General features: G+C 39.0%; 1 protein-coding gene across 1 annotated transcript in view; it reads right to left on the reverse strand.

Moving 5' to 3' along the window:
* Nucleotides 1-17,163, reverse strand: part of THEMIS (thymocyte selection associated) — a 135,469-nt gene that overhangs the window by 88,928 nt on the left and 29,378 nt on the right. The window contains exon 2 of the mRNA XM_059700285.1: nucleotides 14,974-15,129. Coding sequence (XP_059556268.1) covers nucleotides 14,974-15,129 — 156 coding nt within the window. The remainder of the gene's footprint in view (nucleotides 1-14,973; nucleotides 15,130-17,163) is intronic.

The following is a 17,163-nucleotide window of genomic DNA, read 5'->3' on the forward strand; positions in this document are numbered from 1 at the left end:
TGGAAAGAACCCTGACAGACTTTAGTCACCCCAAATCTCTCAGGAGGCTTTGTTAGGTGGATCTTCAAAATACTATAGATTTTCTACTCTTGGCCCTGGTGACTTTGGGCAATAGAATTTACAGGGCCAGCGATACACAACCATCCCAACATGAAGGTCAAGGGGTAAAAAGTATGAGCGTTGATTCAGACAGCCTGGGTTTAATTCTGGCCTCAGCCCTTTCCTCTGTGTAAACTTGAGAACTTAAACTCTCAGGGCTACAATTTCCTTTTCTATGAAATGAAAAAAAAAATATATCATTTGCATCAAAACATTAATGTGATGATTAAATGAGTTAATAAATGCAACATGCACTGAAAATACTTAATATATAACATGTACCAAAAAAAGCAAAAAAAAAAAAAAAAAAGGTTATTTATTCTCTTTTTTTTTTTTTTTTTTTTTTACTCTGGAATTCTGAGTCAGAGTTTAATACCTGTAAGGTGAAAGAGTACAAACTAGAAAATCCAGCCTGGGCCAAATTAGATGAGACCAACTTTATAGAATCCACAATTCGTCATCTGACACAGATTGAGCAAAAAAAAATCCTAGCAATATCTTCCACAGATTTTGCCGAAGTGTTTGAACATGGAAGTGAGTCTCAGGTGACCTCTTTTAGGTGGACTGCCTTTGGGGAAATAGTTCCAGGTTGCTTTGAAGAGTTTGCCTGACCCCATGCTTTGAGAAATTGCTTAGAATTTAACCACCATAATTTTATGCCCATAATGAGCAGATTATAGGGAGATGTAAGAACTTTTAAAATGCAAATATTGTGCTGCTTGTAGTTATTCACAAGGTATGCATTATACACAGCTGCTGAAGTTCCCTTGAACAAAAGTAACAGCAAAATGCCAAGGCATTTTTGAAAATGTGTTTTATTCATGGCTCTGAAAGGTAGTTGAAGCCAATTCAGGGAGGAGCATACCCTCCCTCTATTTTAATGATCATAATTTTGCTAATGGAATGTTAGTGGAAAGAGTTCAGAAGCCATGTGGCGCTGATTGCGTTGTTCGGTATTGATGTTGCCTGCAAATTACATGTACCTAAGTAGCCACCTGTTTATGCTTATGATTATGTAAAGCCCCATATGTTTCCCTCTCTACACAGGGGAGGTAAATATTGAAAAAATTATTCTGGTGTGAAGGGTGAGAACAGCAGCAATTCTTCTATAACTGTCACATATGCTGCAGTGTTTCCTTTAATGTTATGCTTTGTCTGACAGAGTTGCTGATTTTTACTATGCATTGTTCAAAAAAACCTGTTACCCATGGTTATACAAAACAATTAAAAGTCAGTTTACATAAAATTAGAATTAGGAAGAGATACAATTTTTCAACGTAGCCGTATTTAAATGAATATCAGAGCCTAGGATTTAAATAGATTTTGATTTGCATGATGAAGAAAACTCAACTTTTTTTTTCCTAAATTCACCAGCAAATAAAAAGGGACATTTTCTTCCTAAAGATATACCCTTTTGATTCCATATTCGTAGGCAGGCAACAACAACAACAACAAAAATAGCTAACTTGAATAACATGAATTTGAAAATCCCACCTATATAGTGGGCAGCTCTTTAACTGGCTGGGCCTCCCCGCTGCTGGCTGGATTTGGTCTGGAAAGCAGGTTGCTGCACTCCATAGAGCCATGACCTGGTCAGCAAGTGCTCCTGAGCCGTTTTGAGATGATGAGTCTGCTTAGTGCATTGGGAGATGTGGCACAGCAGCACCTGTGCAACTGCCTCAGCCGACTCAGGGACTGGCCAGACAGTAGGCTGCAGGAGAGACCAGAGAACTTGCTATTGCCTATTATTTTAGGGACTGAGGATAAATGAATGGGAATTTTATATGGTTTGTATCTGATCAAAAGGAGTTTAAATATCAACTGTCTAGTAGCCTAGATATGACGCTTCAGGACTTTCCAATAATTTGCAAAAAGAAACAGAATATGATAGAAAAAGATGAAAACGTACCACACCACCAAAAACTAATAAGCCAATGCTCCCCAAAGCCAGAATTTACTTTTTTTTTTTATTGCTTAAAGTATTACAAAGGGTATTACATATGTGTCCTTTTCCCCCCCCCCCGCCCTTGACAGTCCCCTAGCCTCCCCTACCCCCCAGTGTCTTATGTCCATTGGTTATGCCTATATGCATGCATACAAGTCCTTCGGTTGATCTCTTACCCCCCTCCCTCCTGCCCCCCAACCCTCCCCGGCCTTCCCGCTGCAGTTTGACAATCTGTTTGAGGCAGCTCTGCCTCTGTATCTATTATTGTTCAAAAGTTTATAATGGTCTCTATTATCCATGAATGAGTGAGATCATGTGGTATTTTTCCTTCATTGACTGGCAAACAGAATTTACTTTTATAATCAGGAAGACGGAGCTGAAATGAGAACATTAGAGGCCTAGCAATCCTGGGTCCCATGAAACAAAGGGGTGCCTCCAAATTTTCCATAGTATAATATGAAGAACAGAAATAAAATGAATTAAAGTTACTGAATACTTTTTATAGGCCAAAGTTTGTACTAAGCACTTAATGATCACCTCATTTCACTTATTTAATTCTTGGAAGAATTTTATAAGATAAAAAGTATTTAAGTTTTCCCAAATTTACAGATAGGGAAATTAATAAACTGATGCACTAAAATAGATCAAGGAGGTCACCCAAGTCTTTTTAAATTTTGGTATACTTTTTTTTTTCAGTCTTGACATATACATACATTTATATCAATACAAATGTTCTAACAACATTAAAAGTATACCAAATGCATTTATTTTAAATCCTGTTTCACTTAATATTGACCCATCATTAAACCTCATGTTTTAAAATATTTTTCACAAATTTGATTTTTGATGGCTACATATTATGTTGTAAAGCATATATCATAAATTATCATTTTCCTTATTATTTGGCACTTACACTGACTTCTATTTTGCTAGTATAAATAATACTAAGATGGTTGTTTCTTTAGAGTTTATTGTAATAAGTGGAACCACTGCGTGAAAGGCCTTTTCTCAGCTGACTGCTGGTTCCAGGAAGATAGGGATCAAAATATAATTCCTGCCATCAATTGTTCTCTCTGCACAGGCACAAAAGAAGAAATTGCCAAATGACTGGCAGATGGCTTTTGAAATACATCAAATTTATTTTTAGAAACGTTGTAAAATTCTATATTCCCTTTGGTTAGGTTTGAGAGTGACCCCTTAGCAATACCTTTCTCAATTTTTTTATTAGAGTTGTAAAAGCTTAGCTAGTAAATACCTGGGAATGCTGTCATTATTGTTTTAATTTATATTGAGTCCAAACTAACTTCTGTGTGGTTACAAGCCCTCTGAATTTTTTCTGACTTTTATTCATTTCTCAGTTAGTGTTGCCCTAGACCAGTGGTCGGCAAACTCATTAGTCAACAGAGCCAAATATCAACAGTACAACGATTGAAATTTCTTTTGGGAGCCAAACTTTTTAAACTTAAACTATATAGGTAGGTACATTGTTATTAACTTAATTAGGGTACTCCTAAGGCTTAGGAAGAGCCACACTCAAGGGGCCAAAGAGCCTCATGTGGCTGGCGAGCCGCAGTTTGCCAACTACGGCCCTAGACCATTTGATTGTTTTGTTTTACATTTTAGTGATTTCTAGTATTTTAAAAATTGTGTCATTTTGCTGTTGAACCTTTCTTCCTGTTTTTATTTTTCAGATGTATAGAAATTTCCATTTTATATAACTGAATATATTGATTCTTTATGGTTTAAAATGTAACTTCTTAATCTGCTTCAAATTTCCTTTGTGATTCCTGGTATAAGTTTGATGATCCAATTTCATCTATTGCTTTCCCAAATGATAATTACAGTACATTAATTTACTAAATAATCTTTCCTTTAACCCCAGATGTGTAGTACAGGCTTCATCAAGTAGAAAACAATAATTGACACTAAGAACTGGTTCAGAGCTATAAACAAAGGCTTAAGTTCAGGGACATTAGCGTCAAATTCAAAGCATTGCTCTAATGCTTCTTTAACAACTAGTAACACTATTATTAATTTATTGACTCAGCTTTTGATTTTCGGTAACATTTAGTATAATTTATTCTAACTTTGTAATAGGTTTTAACATTGGCAGGAAAAGTACTTTCTTATTGTTACGTTTTTTAAGTATTTGCTTGAATATTTTCACTTGTTTATTCTCCCGCATGAATTTTAGAGTTACTTTCTCAAGAGCCAACACAATAATAATTATGATTATAATATGTGAATTAGGGTTACCATTATGTTTGTCTTATAAATTAATTTATGTATAATTGATATATACAATATTCAGTTTTTTGATTTAAGCACTTAATAAACTGATGCACTAAAACACATCAATATGTTTTTATTTATTTTTTAATCCTCACCTGAGGATATGTTTTCATTGACTTTAGAGAGAAAGAGGAAGGAAGGAAGGAAGGAAGGAAGGAAGGAAGGAAGGAAGGAAGGAAGGAAGGAAGGAAGGAAGGAAGGAAAGAAGGAAGGAAGGAAGGAGAGAGAGAGAGAGAGAGAGAGAGAGAGAGAGAGAGAGAGAGAGAGAGAAACATCAATGTAAGAGAGAGAAACATATGAGTCTGGACTAGGGATCAAACCCCCAACCTAGGTATGTGCCCTGACCAGGAATCAAACCTGCAACCTTTTTGGTACACAGGAGGATGCTCTAACCAACTGAGTTATCTGGCCAGGGCTGTTTTGGCTTATCTATGTACTAGTAGCTCTGCGCACGACTCCATGAGCGAGTAGCTCGCTGCCACTTGCCTCAGCTGGCCACCCCGCCCACTGCTGCTGGCAGCTCTCCACTGCTGATAGCTTGTTGCCCTGCCCTCCTGTAGCTCTCCACCAGTTGTAGATCGGTCGTGATGTTATGGCATCCTGGATAATTTGCATATTCCTCTATTATTATATTAGATATAAAAAGCCAGTGACCGGAATGCCATAACGACCAGAGCTACTGGTCACTATGATGCCCACTGTGGCCAGTGAACCAGCCTGATCAGGGGGTAGGGCTGGCCAGCCAACCTCTCGTGGTCCCTCCCTGCAGCCCCCCCCCCCCCCCATTGGCCTCTTCCACCCTGATCAAAGGCAGGGCAGCCAGCCAAACAACTTTGGCCCCTCCCCCTAGCCAGCCCAGCTCTGATTGGGCCTGATGGGGCAGGCTAGCTGGTCAACCTCCCGCCAACTCCTCTTCTTGACAGTCCCGGGCCCAATCTGCCCTGATTGAGGCCAGGCCGGCCAGACCCCACCGGTGCACGAATTTATGCATTGGGCCTCTAGTTTTTAATAATAAGCTTTTATTATATTTTTAAGTAAATAAGAAAAGGAGTTAAAGTTTTATAATATTTCTTACACTATATATAAAGATACTAAGCATAGTTGTTTGTGCTTTTCCATTGCTATTTTAAAATGTCTTACTCATATATTCTAAATGGAAAGCATGACTATATATATTTTTATATATAAATATATATATTTATGTTCATATTTTATGTATATATTCTCTATGTATTTACTTATATGTTTTTCATATATTTTTATCCTGTCCTCTTACAAAACTAACTTATTAATTCTAACAAATTTAAAATTTTGTTTCACTTGCTTCATGGTTTTACTGGATGATCTTACTTCAAATAATGATTATCACCTCATTTCTAAAAGTCTTCAAATTTATTTGTTACTGGCCATATTTATTTACTCAAAATTATGGAGTGCTGTTAGAAAAGAGTGAAAATAAAGATTCATACAAGAACAATGCTTATTTTGTCTGACTCACTGGGCCTTTGCTCTTGCTGCCTATACCCGACCCCAGAGCCCTGCCCATAGTGTGACCTCCTGCCACGCTGTGTCAGACCTGCCATTTTCTACGATTCCCAAGGTTTTTAAATTCATGTTGCCTATGAAACTGAGACAAGATTCCTAAAAATAATTTGACTTTTATACTTTAAACAGCTGAATTTTATGCTATGCAAATTACATCTCAATAAAGCTGCTAAATTTATTTTTTAAATTGGAGAGAGGAGGGATAAACAGTAAGTAATAGCTTCAAAAAAGCAGTTAGGTCAGCCCCCTCATTAGTTATTGATGGGAATGTGAATTGGCAGAGTGCTTATGGAATGTGAATTGGCAATATGAGTTAAAAGCCTTAAAATCATTTTTACTTCTGGAGTTATAATGTTACATACATGGGATTATTATAGTAATGAGATACACTAAACTTCAGTTAAAAGCTGCTCATTATAGTATAAACTGCATAAAGGATCATTTCAGAACAGACTTAATAAATTATGATACATACATATGAGGGACTATTATGTAGAAAATAAAAATAGCTTTTGAAGGATTTTTAATAATATAGGCAAATCCTCAGAAATAAGCTTGTTCCCCATTATATTATATCAATTTGTGCATGGGTGTGCCATGTACTAGAAAACAATAGAAGAAACTGTAACAAATATTAATGCTAGCTAGCTTTGGTGATGAGATTATAGGGAGCTTTAATTTACTTCTCTGCATTTGCTTCCATTTTCTAATTTTCTACAAGATTGTGTGTTATTTGTAAAGTTGAGAAAAATCAATACATCTTATAACTTTAAAAAATTGTGTTTCGTATGTCCTCACTAAACCCTGCATGTGTATAGCAGCTTTATTCATAATTGCCAAAATTTAGAAGCAACCAAGAAGTCCTTCAATATGTGGATAAATAAAATATGGTAATCCAGACAATGGAATATTATTCAGTGCTATAAAGAAATGAGATATCAAGTCATTGAAAAACATGTGGAACTTTCAATTCCTATTAGCAAAGAAAAGATGCCAATCAAAAAGGCTATTTACTTTTTGATTCAATTATATTTTGGAAAACACGAAACTATGGAAACCATAAAAAAATCAGTGGTTACCAGGGATTGTGGGGCAATAAGGATGACCAGGTACAGCACAGAGGATTTTTAGGACACCGAAAATACTCTGTGTGATTCTATCAGCCGTGGGCAAACTACGGCCCGCGGGCCAGATCCGGCCCATTTGAAATGAATAAAACTATTGAAATAAAAGACCGTACCTTTTTATGTAATGATGTTCACTTTGAATTTATATTAGTTCACACAAACACTCCATTCATGCTTTTGTTCTGGCCCTCCGGTCCAGTTTAAGAACCCATTGTGGCCCTCGAGTCAAAAAGTTTGCCCACCCCTGTATATGGTAGATACATGTCATTACACATTTGTCTAAACCTATAGACCATACAACACCAAGAGTAACCAATGTAAACCATGAACCTAGGTTATGATGCATCAATGCAGGTTCATCAGGTGGAACAAAGTGTACCACTCCAGTGGGGGATATGATAATGGCCGAGGCTATGCATTTGTAGGGATAAAGGGTATATGGGAGACCTCTGTACTTCTCACTCAATTTTACTGTGAAACTAAAACAGCTCTTAAAAAATAAAGTCTATTAAAAAAGGATTTTGTTCCCACAGCAGAATCTCTAAATCATCTACACTAATAAAAGATAAAAATGGTAATTGGCGTACGACGCTACCCTTTTCATTGGCTAATCAGGGCTATATGCAAATTAACTGCCAACTAAGATGGCAGTTAACTGCCAACAAAGATGGCGGTTAATTTGCATATGTAGGCACAATGCAGGGAGGCGAAAGGGAAAGCAGGAAGAAGCCCCCTGCCACTGACAGTGATTGGAAACCCAGGGGGGAGCTAAGAGCTGGGGGGCAGGGCAAAGGCGGCCCCAGGGCCGCCTTTGCCTGCCCCCCAGCCATGATCGGAGAATCAGGCGCCTTTGCTGCCCTGGCCAGTGATAGCAGGAAGTAGGGGTGGAGCCAGCGATGGGAGCTGGGCACGGTCGAAGCTGGCAGTCCCGGGAGCTAGGGGTCCCTTGCCTGGGCCTAAAGCAGAGCCCACAATCGCGGGGCCGCTGCAGCTGCGGGTCCCTGCTGCCCGAGCCGTACGCCTCAGCCAGAGGCATCCTGCAGGGGCAGGGGCGGAGCCCGCGCGATCACGGCGCCCCCGCTGCCACTGCGGTCCCTGCTGCCCGGGCCGGACGCCTCTGCCAGAGGCGTTAGGCCTGGGCAGGGGCGGAGCCTGCAACCGCGGGGAGCTGGGGGTCCCCTGCCCAGGCCTAATGCTTCGGCCAGAGGCGTTAGGCATGGGCAGGGGCAGAGTGGGAGATCACGGGGAGCTGGGAGTCCCCTGCCCAGGCCTAATGCCTTGGCCAGAGGCGTTAGGCCTGGGCAGGGGCAGAGCCTGCAGCTGCGGGGAGCTGGGGGTCCCCTTCCCAGGCCTAATGCCTCGGCCAGAGGTGTTAGGCCTGGGCAGGGGCAGAGTGGGAGATCGCAGGGAGCTGGGGGTCCCCTGTCCAGGCCTAATGTCTCAGCCAGAGGTGTTAGGCCTGGGCAGGGGCGGAGCCTGCAACCGCGGGGAGCTGGGGGTCCCCTGCCCAGGCCTGACACCTCTGCCGGAGGCCTCAGGCCTGGTCAAGGGGCTGATCCGGTGATTGGTGATTGGAGGGTGATGAGGGTCAACTCCTCTGGCCGAGGCATCAGGCCTCGGCAGGGGGCTGGGAGTCCCCTGCCCAGGCCTGATGCCTGGTCCAGAGGCATCAGGCCTGGGTGGGGGGCGGAGCCGGGGATTGGGGGGATATGATGGTCCCCTTGCCCAGGCCTGAAGCCTGGGTCAGAGGCGTCAGGCTTGGGCGGGGGGTGGAGCAAGCGATCAGAGGGAGATGGGGGTCCCCTGCCCAGGCATGATTCCTGGGCCAGAGGCCTCAGGCCTGGGCGGGGGTCAGAGCCAGTGATCGGGGGGAGATGGGAGTCCCCTATCCAAGCATGACACCTCTGGCGGAGGCGTCAGGCCTGGGCAAGGGGCCAATCAGGCGATCGGAGGGTGATGGGGGTTTACGCCTCTGGCTGAGGCATCAGGCCTGGGCTGGGGGCAGAACCAGTGATGGGGGGAAATGAGGGTCCCCTGCCCAGGCCTGACGCCTCTGTCAGAGGCATCAGGCCTGGGCAAGGGGTCGATCCTGCGATTGGAGGGTGATGGGAGTCAACGTCTGAGTGCTCTCAGTATGTGAGAGGGGGCTGGCTGGGCTGAGGGACACCCCCCCCCCCACACACACACACACCTAGTGCACGAATTTCGTGCACCGGGGCCCTAGTTAATATATAATTGTGTATAAATATAGTAATGTATTTTACCAATGTCCGTTTAAAAGAATCAAGAAGCTAAAGATCTGAGTAGACAAGTTTGTAAGGAGAGTCTGGTTCCACCATGGTGATACTGTTGAGGTATCACCATAACAGTTGTGTACGTAGGAAAGGGGGCTGGTAAGAGCAAAATGTGATTAGATTTTTGGAAGATGTATATTAATACTTTGAAAACTTATAGAATAGTTCCAGGTGTGGAAAAGCCAATTTTAAAATGATCTTTTTGACATAATTTTGGTATGAGGTTAAAATGTACATAGGTGAGTGAAAAGAACACTTTAACCTAGACCTGCAAAGTCTATTTGTCGTCCTGATATTATTCATTTTAGTTATCCAAAGAACAAGGACTTAGATAAACAAGGTGATCATGTACCAAAGAGCAGAAGAAAAAATAGGCCAAAAAAATGGAAATGAAAATTAGTGTAAAAGCCTGAACTTTTGGTGCACTTAGATTGCTTCACAGTTTTTGGAATAGCATATCCAGAATATCCCTTTTCGTCTAGGAAAATATATTGTATAATAGACATAGCTGAATTTATTTTGCTTAAGTGAGCACAGTGGGAAGAAATACTTTACGAGAAGTTGACCCAGAAAATTTGGAAGAATAGTCCATTATTCCTTAAATAGCAAATTATCCAAAAGGCAGGGAGCCTATTTAGGGTCTCTTTGAATCATGTCTTTATGACATCCAGATGGAAAAAATAGAAGCAAATTCTGCCTTTTATCTTGCTTCTTTTAACAAAAGTCATTCAAAGCACATGAGCTGAAAAGGTTATGCACTATAAAGCTACTAAATATATTTTAAATATAGTTTTGCAAAAACAATTTTGCTAACAGGTAATTTCTAAAAGGAATTTATAAGCTGATATTTTAGTCAGCTTCTAAAAAATTAGATGCAATCATAAAATGGCTAATACTAAAAAATTTAGTCATTTAAGTGGTAGATAAAACATACAAAGAATGACCATTGAATGCAATATTATGTTTTCTATCAATTAAGTATATAGCTTCCTAATTAAAACAACAGGGAGATTTATCTTGAAAAATGTTTATGTATTAGGCATTTTTATACCCTGGCACAAAGAAGCAGGTTTCATTAATTCTAGTCAAACAATTTCTTGAAAAAATAATTCTATTATTAATCTAATTTTGTGTATCTGAACATATCCTAAACATAGAAAAGGCACAGTAAAAATACAGTATAAAAGACAAAAATAAATGGCACACCTGTAAAGGGCATTTACCATGAATGGAGCTCACAGGATTGAAAGTTGCTCGGGGGGGACTCAGTGAGTGATGAGTGAATGTGAAGGCCTAGGATATTACTGTACATTACTGTAGACTTTATAACACTGTACACTTAGGCTATGTTAAATTTATTAAAACATTTTTCTTCGATAATAAACAGCCTTACCTTACTGTAACTTCTCTGTTATTTTATAATCCTTTTAATTTTTTAACTCTTAGACTCCTGTATAGTAACACTTAGCTTAAAAAACAACACATTGCATAGCTGACAAAAATATTTTTCTTTATAGCCTTAGTCTATAAGCTTTTCTATTTAATTTTTTATTTACTTTTTAAACTTTTTTGTTAAAAACTAAGGGACAAACACACACGCTAGCCTTGGCCTATACAGGGTCAAGATCATCAATATCCTTGTCTTCCTCACCCACATCGTGTCCCACTGGAAGGTCTTCAGGGGCAATACCATGCCTGCAGCTGTCATCTCCTATCACAGTGCTTTCTCTGGAACACTTCGAACAGTGTCTGGCGCATTATCAAGATTCTCATTTGAGCCCTAACCGGTTTGTCTCAGTGGATAGAGCGTCGGCCTGCGGACTCAAGGGTCCCAGGTTTGATTCCGGTCAAGGGCAGGCACACCCCCAGTAGGGAGTGTGCAGGAGGCAGCTGATCAATGTTTTTCTCTCATTGATGTTTCTAACTCTCTATCCCTCTCTCTCTCTGTAAAAAATCTATAAAATATATATTTTTTAAAAAGATTCTCATTTGAGTGTATCACAAGGTAAAAGCAGAGTGTAGGATAGTAAAGAATGGTTAATCTCTAAAGCTCTATCATATTTCTTTTTTCTAAATTTGTTGTTGTTGTTAATCCTCACCTGAGGATATTTTTCCATTGATTTTTTTTAGAGAGGGTGAAAGGGAGGGGGAGAGACACACAGAGAAAAATATTGATGTGAGAGAGACACATTGATTGAGTGCCTTCTGCACCCACTCTGACTAGGGCATCTAGACACAGATCTTATACACTTCACAAAAGTTAACTCAAAATGGATTAAAGGGTCACTCCATTAAGAACAAATAAATATTACAAAACACATATCAACCTTATAACAAAGCCTCCAAATACATGAAACTAGAGCTGCAGTTTTGAAAAGCAATATTAATAATTCAATTATAATAGTTTGAAACTTCAAAAGTCCACTTTCTATAATGGGTAGATCTTGATAGAGATTTTACAAAAAAAAAGTCAGAAGACTTGACAATACTATACACCAACAGACACCTGTAGAATACTCCACCCAGCAATAGCAGAATCCACATTCTTCTTAAGTGCACATGGGATATTCTTTAGGCTAGTTCATATGTTAGGCCATAAAACAAATCTCAATAAATTTACAAGAACTGAAATTAAATAAAGTGTGTCTTCTGACCACAATAGAATGAAATTAACAATCAGTAAAAAATAAATTTATGGAAAATTCCCAATTAAAAAAGGGTATTTAAAAATATATTGAACTTTTTGAGTTTATAATCTAACTGGAAGTTGAAATTGAAACTTTTGAGTAGAATATAAATAATGACATTTCTCTACTGAAATTTATAAAAAATATTAGTGTCCTTGGTTTTTACCTAGTGCTGATATAGATGAATTATTTCTATATTGGGGATCCTTTTCATCATTACCTAGAAGGATAATTTGTTTTGAGAAAGGTAAAAACAATTTCCTGATCATCACCAATCACTTAATCCTGATCCTTACAATAAAACTATCTTTGTACATACATTTTTAAATCATTGCTCAATTGATGTAAGATGATTATGTTTACTGAAAGCTCAATGGGATATTCTAAGCAGCAATTCCCCAAGTTAAATTATAAGTCAAAAAGCTGTGTTTTAACTACTATAATAAGAAATGTTCCTTCTACCAGAAGATTCTAGTAATTTTGACTTACTAAATATTGATTATATACATCTTCTAAACACTGTGGGGATTACAGCAATAATTGAGATTCAGATTCCGTCCCCAGCAACCTTATGATCTATTAAGCAGATGGTGCTTATAAGACAAGTACACAAATAACTTCAATTATATACAAAACGTTGTAAATGCAATGATTAAGGCATGAAAGCCTATAGTGATTTAAAAGGAGAGTTGACACATCAATTAGAGTACTTAGGAAAAGCTTCTTCTAAAGCAGTGGTTCTCAACCTTCTGGCCCTTTAAATACAGTTCCTCATGTTGTGACCCAACCATAAAATTATTTTCGTTGCTACTTCATTACTGTAATGTTGCTACTGTTATGAATTGTAATGTAAATATCTGATATGCAGGATGGTCTTAGGCGACCCCTGTGAAAGGGTCGTTCGACCGCCAAAGGGGTCGCGACCCACAGGTTGAGAACCGCTGTTCTAAAGCAATGGTTCTCAAACTTGGCTGCTCATTATCACCACTCTGGGAGCTTTAGAAAACCTTGATGACCAGGCTCTATCCCAGTCCAAATAAATCAGAACATCTCAGGCAAGTGGCCTGAGCATCAACACTTTTTAAAGTTCCCTTGGCAATTCCAATGTGCAGCCAAGTTTGAGAATCATTGATATGAAGGATGGGCTGAGGAAGGAATAATTAGAATCATTCTGTGAGAAAGATTACAATTGAAAGGGTTGGAATACTGGAGCTCTTAGAAGAATCCTCTCCTCATACAGTTAACTCATTTTTATTCAAACCTCAGCTCAAGTATAACATTCTTGAAAAAGCTTTGCCTGACTCCACTGATGATAACAATGTAAATAATTGTAATAAAAGCTAACGTTTTTTTATAGCCCTTGCTAAGTGATAAGCACCATTCTAAGCACTTTAAATATATTTCAATACTTAACCCTCCTAACAACACTAAAAGATAGGTAGCAGGATTATTATCAGTTTACATAAGGAGGCTACATAACTTGGCAAGGTTACACAACTAACAATGGCACAGCTGAGATTCAAATATAATGACTCAGAAATCCATGTTTTGAAACATGAACAACTGGTGTTAAATGTTACTTACCAAGACTCTCATAAAACCTATACATACCTCCATTATACCATGAATCACATTAAATTGTAAATTTTTATTAGAGTTTTTTCTTCCACTCATCATTCATTCAATATACAATTATTGAGCACATTCTCTGTGCCAGAAAATGTGCTGGTTACTAGAAAGACAAAGTCCCTTATGTAATATTTTATCTGTGAAGGAATTTTATTTTAGAGCTGAGGTCAGCAAACTATGATTCACAGGCTAAATTCTGCTGACCACCTGTTTATATAGACATTTTTTTGTTGAACCATGCTCATTATTTGGTATTTAGAGCTTCTTTTATGTTACAACATCAAAATGTAGTAGTTGTGATGGGGACCATCTGGCAGCAAAGCCTAAAATTTACTATCTGGCCCTTTTTAGAAAAGGTTTGACAACCCTTGGTCTCAAGCAGTGGTTCTCAACCTTGGCTGCACATTAGAATCACCTGGGAAACTTTTTAAAATCCTGATTTCTGGGCCTCATCCTCCATAAATTCTGTTTCTTTGTTACTAATGTTGTGGCCTCACTCCATAACAAAGAAACAGAATTTCCGAAGGATGAGGCCCAGAAATCAGGATTTTAAAAAGATTCCCAGGTGATTCTAATGTGCAGCCAAGGTTGAGAACCACTGGTCTAGAGAATACAAAAGAGAAAATCAATACTTTAAAAATAAGGTGAATGCTCTGGTGCTCAATATACTAAGAGAACATAAAAGAGGGCTTTCTAGCTTAGATTAGATGGTCAGAAAAAATCTTCCAGAAGACATGATATTTGGAGTAATTTTGTAAGGCTGAGTAGAATTAACTTGACAAAGAAAAGCAGCTAGACTTGCCAGTAAGATCAGCAGGGGAGTTTAGCAGTGATCCAGAGAGCTAGAATAATGGCAATGGGAATAAAGAGGGTTAATGTGCTTAATGTACAACAGTGGGCAAAAGTAGGTTTATAGTTATGCATATGGAAATAATATCATAATAAATAATAATACAAGAATAAACCCTATGTTTTACATACTCACAATCACAGACCTACTCGTGCCCACCCCTGCATACTTATAGTGTTCTACATGACTTATGAAAATATATCTTTGAATTCTTTATTTTAACTATGTAACATAGTCAGTGTTGCTTGTAGTTGAAAATCACTAAATATTTATTAACAGAAAATATTTAGTCCTAAGTAAAGGATGTTTATTTAAAAGGGTAAGAAAATATTTGCCTTATATTAGTCCTTAAAATCATTGAAGTATAAGAATTATGATTCTTTCACCCACTGCCCTAGAGTGAATAAAAAATACTACCACTTTTTCATTGTTTGCAATTGTATAGATGTATATATCTATTAGCAATGCAGCTTTACAAATGAGAAATGGTTGCAATATACTGTACCTGGAAAATTCATAGGCAATTCAAATGGTTGTGATTCACCACCTTCACTGTGCTCACAAATTTCAGCTATGATCTTCTTAATTTTGAGGCCAGTAATTTTAATCACCTCTCCTGTTGACAAACAGCATTCATTTCCAAACATTTCATAAACAGAACCTGAAAAAAAAGAGTAAAAGCAGCTCTTAAAAAAGAATTAAGTCTTGAAGAACAGGTAGGAGTCAAAAGCCTTATATTACGTGTTTTTATTCAGTTCCTCTCTTAGCTACCTACTAAAGAGGACTTTAATCAAGCCTGGCAAAATGTACAGCATGTACCAGGAAAAATATTAGATTTTCACTTTATTCACTGGGCAAGGTAGAAAGAATCTTATTTTTGTTACTGTAAATTGAATTTATGGTTTCCTCAGCACCTTTAGCTCATCGTTTCAAGGTCAAACTACAAACATGTCTTTCTCTATTGGGATTTATGATCTGTTTCTGCAGGGTCACAGAATTAAGCTTATCTGAGTCAACAACGATCTAAGTAAGTTCTGCAAAAAAGGTTGTAATACAACCTAAGATCCAAAGACAGAGTATCTGCACACCGGGGCTTTATAGCAAGAGCATCCTTTCTATTTCTTAGACCTGGTTCTCTTCATCATCATGAATATAAGAATTACGCCGATTTTTGTCTCTTGATTTTTGACAAGCAGACCAGTCCAGATAAACTGGAAAGCTTCATTTTAGTTCAGGATTTCAGTCTCCTTCCTAACAAACTTTTTATCATAGTCTAGAGGCCCGGTACACAAAATTCATGCACCCGGGGGGGGGGGGAGGTCTCTCAGCCTGGCCTGCACCCTCTCGCAGCCTGGGAGCCCTTGAGGGATGTCCGACTGATGGCTTAGGACAGTGATGGCAAACCTTTTGAGCTCGGCATGTCAGAATTTTGAAAAATGCTAACTTAACTCTGGTGCCATGTCTCATATAGAAATTTTTTGATATTTGCAACCATAGTAAAACAAAGACATATTTTTGATATTTATTTTATATATTTAAATGCCATTTAACAAAGAAAAATCAACCAAAAAAATGAGTTCACGTGTCACCTCTGACACGTGTGTCATAGGTTCGCCATCACTGGCTTAGGATGTCCCATGGAGCAGCTAAGCCATCAGTCAGACATCCTTAGACCTGCCAAGGAAGCTAGAGAGGCTCCAGCCACCTCCGCTGTGCTTGCCAGCCATGAGCGTAGCTTCTGGCTGAGCAGTGCTCCCCCTGGGGTCAGCCCCTACATTGAGCACCTGCACCCTGGTGGTCAGTGCACGTCATAGTGACTGGTCATTTCTCCACTCATCAATTTGCATATTACCCTTTTATTATATAGGACTAGTGGCACGGTGCATGAAATTCGTGCACGGAGGGGTGTCCCTCAGCCTGGCCTGCACCCTCTCCAATCTGGGACTTTTCAGGGGATAGGGATTGGGCCTAAACCAGCAGTCAGACATCCTTCTCACTATCCGGGACTGCTGGCTCCTAACCACTCACCTGCCTGCCTGCCTGATAGCCCCTAACCCCTCTGCCTGCCAGCCCCAACTGCTCCCCTCTTCTAGCCTGATCACCTCTAACTGCCTCCCCGCCAGCCTGCTCACCCCCAACTGCCCAGCCTGATCACTCCTAACCACCTCTGCCTCGGTCCCGCCACCATGGCTTTGTCTGGAAGGATGTCCAGAAGGTCTCCTGGGCTAATTAGCATAGATGCTAAAGCTAAGCTTTCCACTCATTTATTTTCCTTTTATATCTACTAATGGAAGAAGAACATGCAGTCAAATGACCAGAAGATGAGCATCAGAAAACAGAAGAGAAAAAAAAATTATGAATAATCTATCTATACTAAAAAGAGAACAACACAAAAACTAAAACTCTGGGATATTATCGGTTTACAGTTAAACAGTAAGTAAACTAAAGGTTGATGTAAATAAACATTAACAAACTGTAAGGCTTAAAACATATAATTTTTTCCTTATCTCTCATATGATTTATTTCATTTTTATCACACTAAAATGTGAACAGTATAAACACAGCATTTTAGGTTTGTTTTTATCTTCTTAATTTTTTTCTATTGAAACCCCTTCTCTAGAATCTTGCCTGCTATATAGCAGGCACCTAAAACATTTTTATAGCATTAACAGTTACAATAAAAAATAAGACTGAC

This window comes from Myotis daubentonii, chromosome 6, assembly GCF_963259705.1.
Source record: "Myotis daubentonii chromosome 6, mMyoDau2.1, whole genome shotgun sequence".
Taxonomy (NCBI): Eukaryota; Metazoa; Chordata; class Mammalia; order Chiroptera; family Vespertilionidae; genus Myotis; species Myotis daubentonii.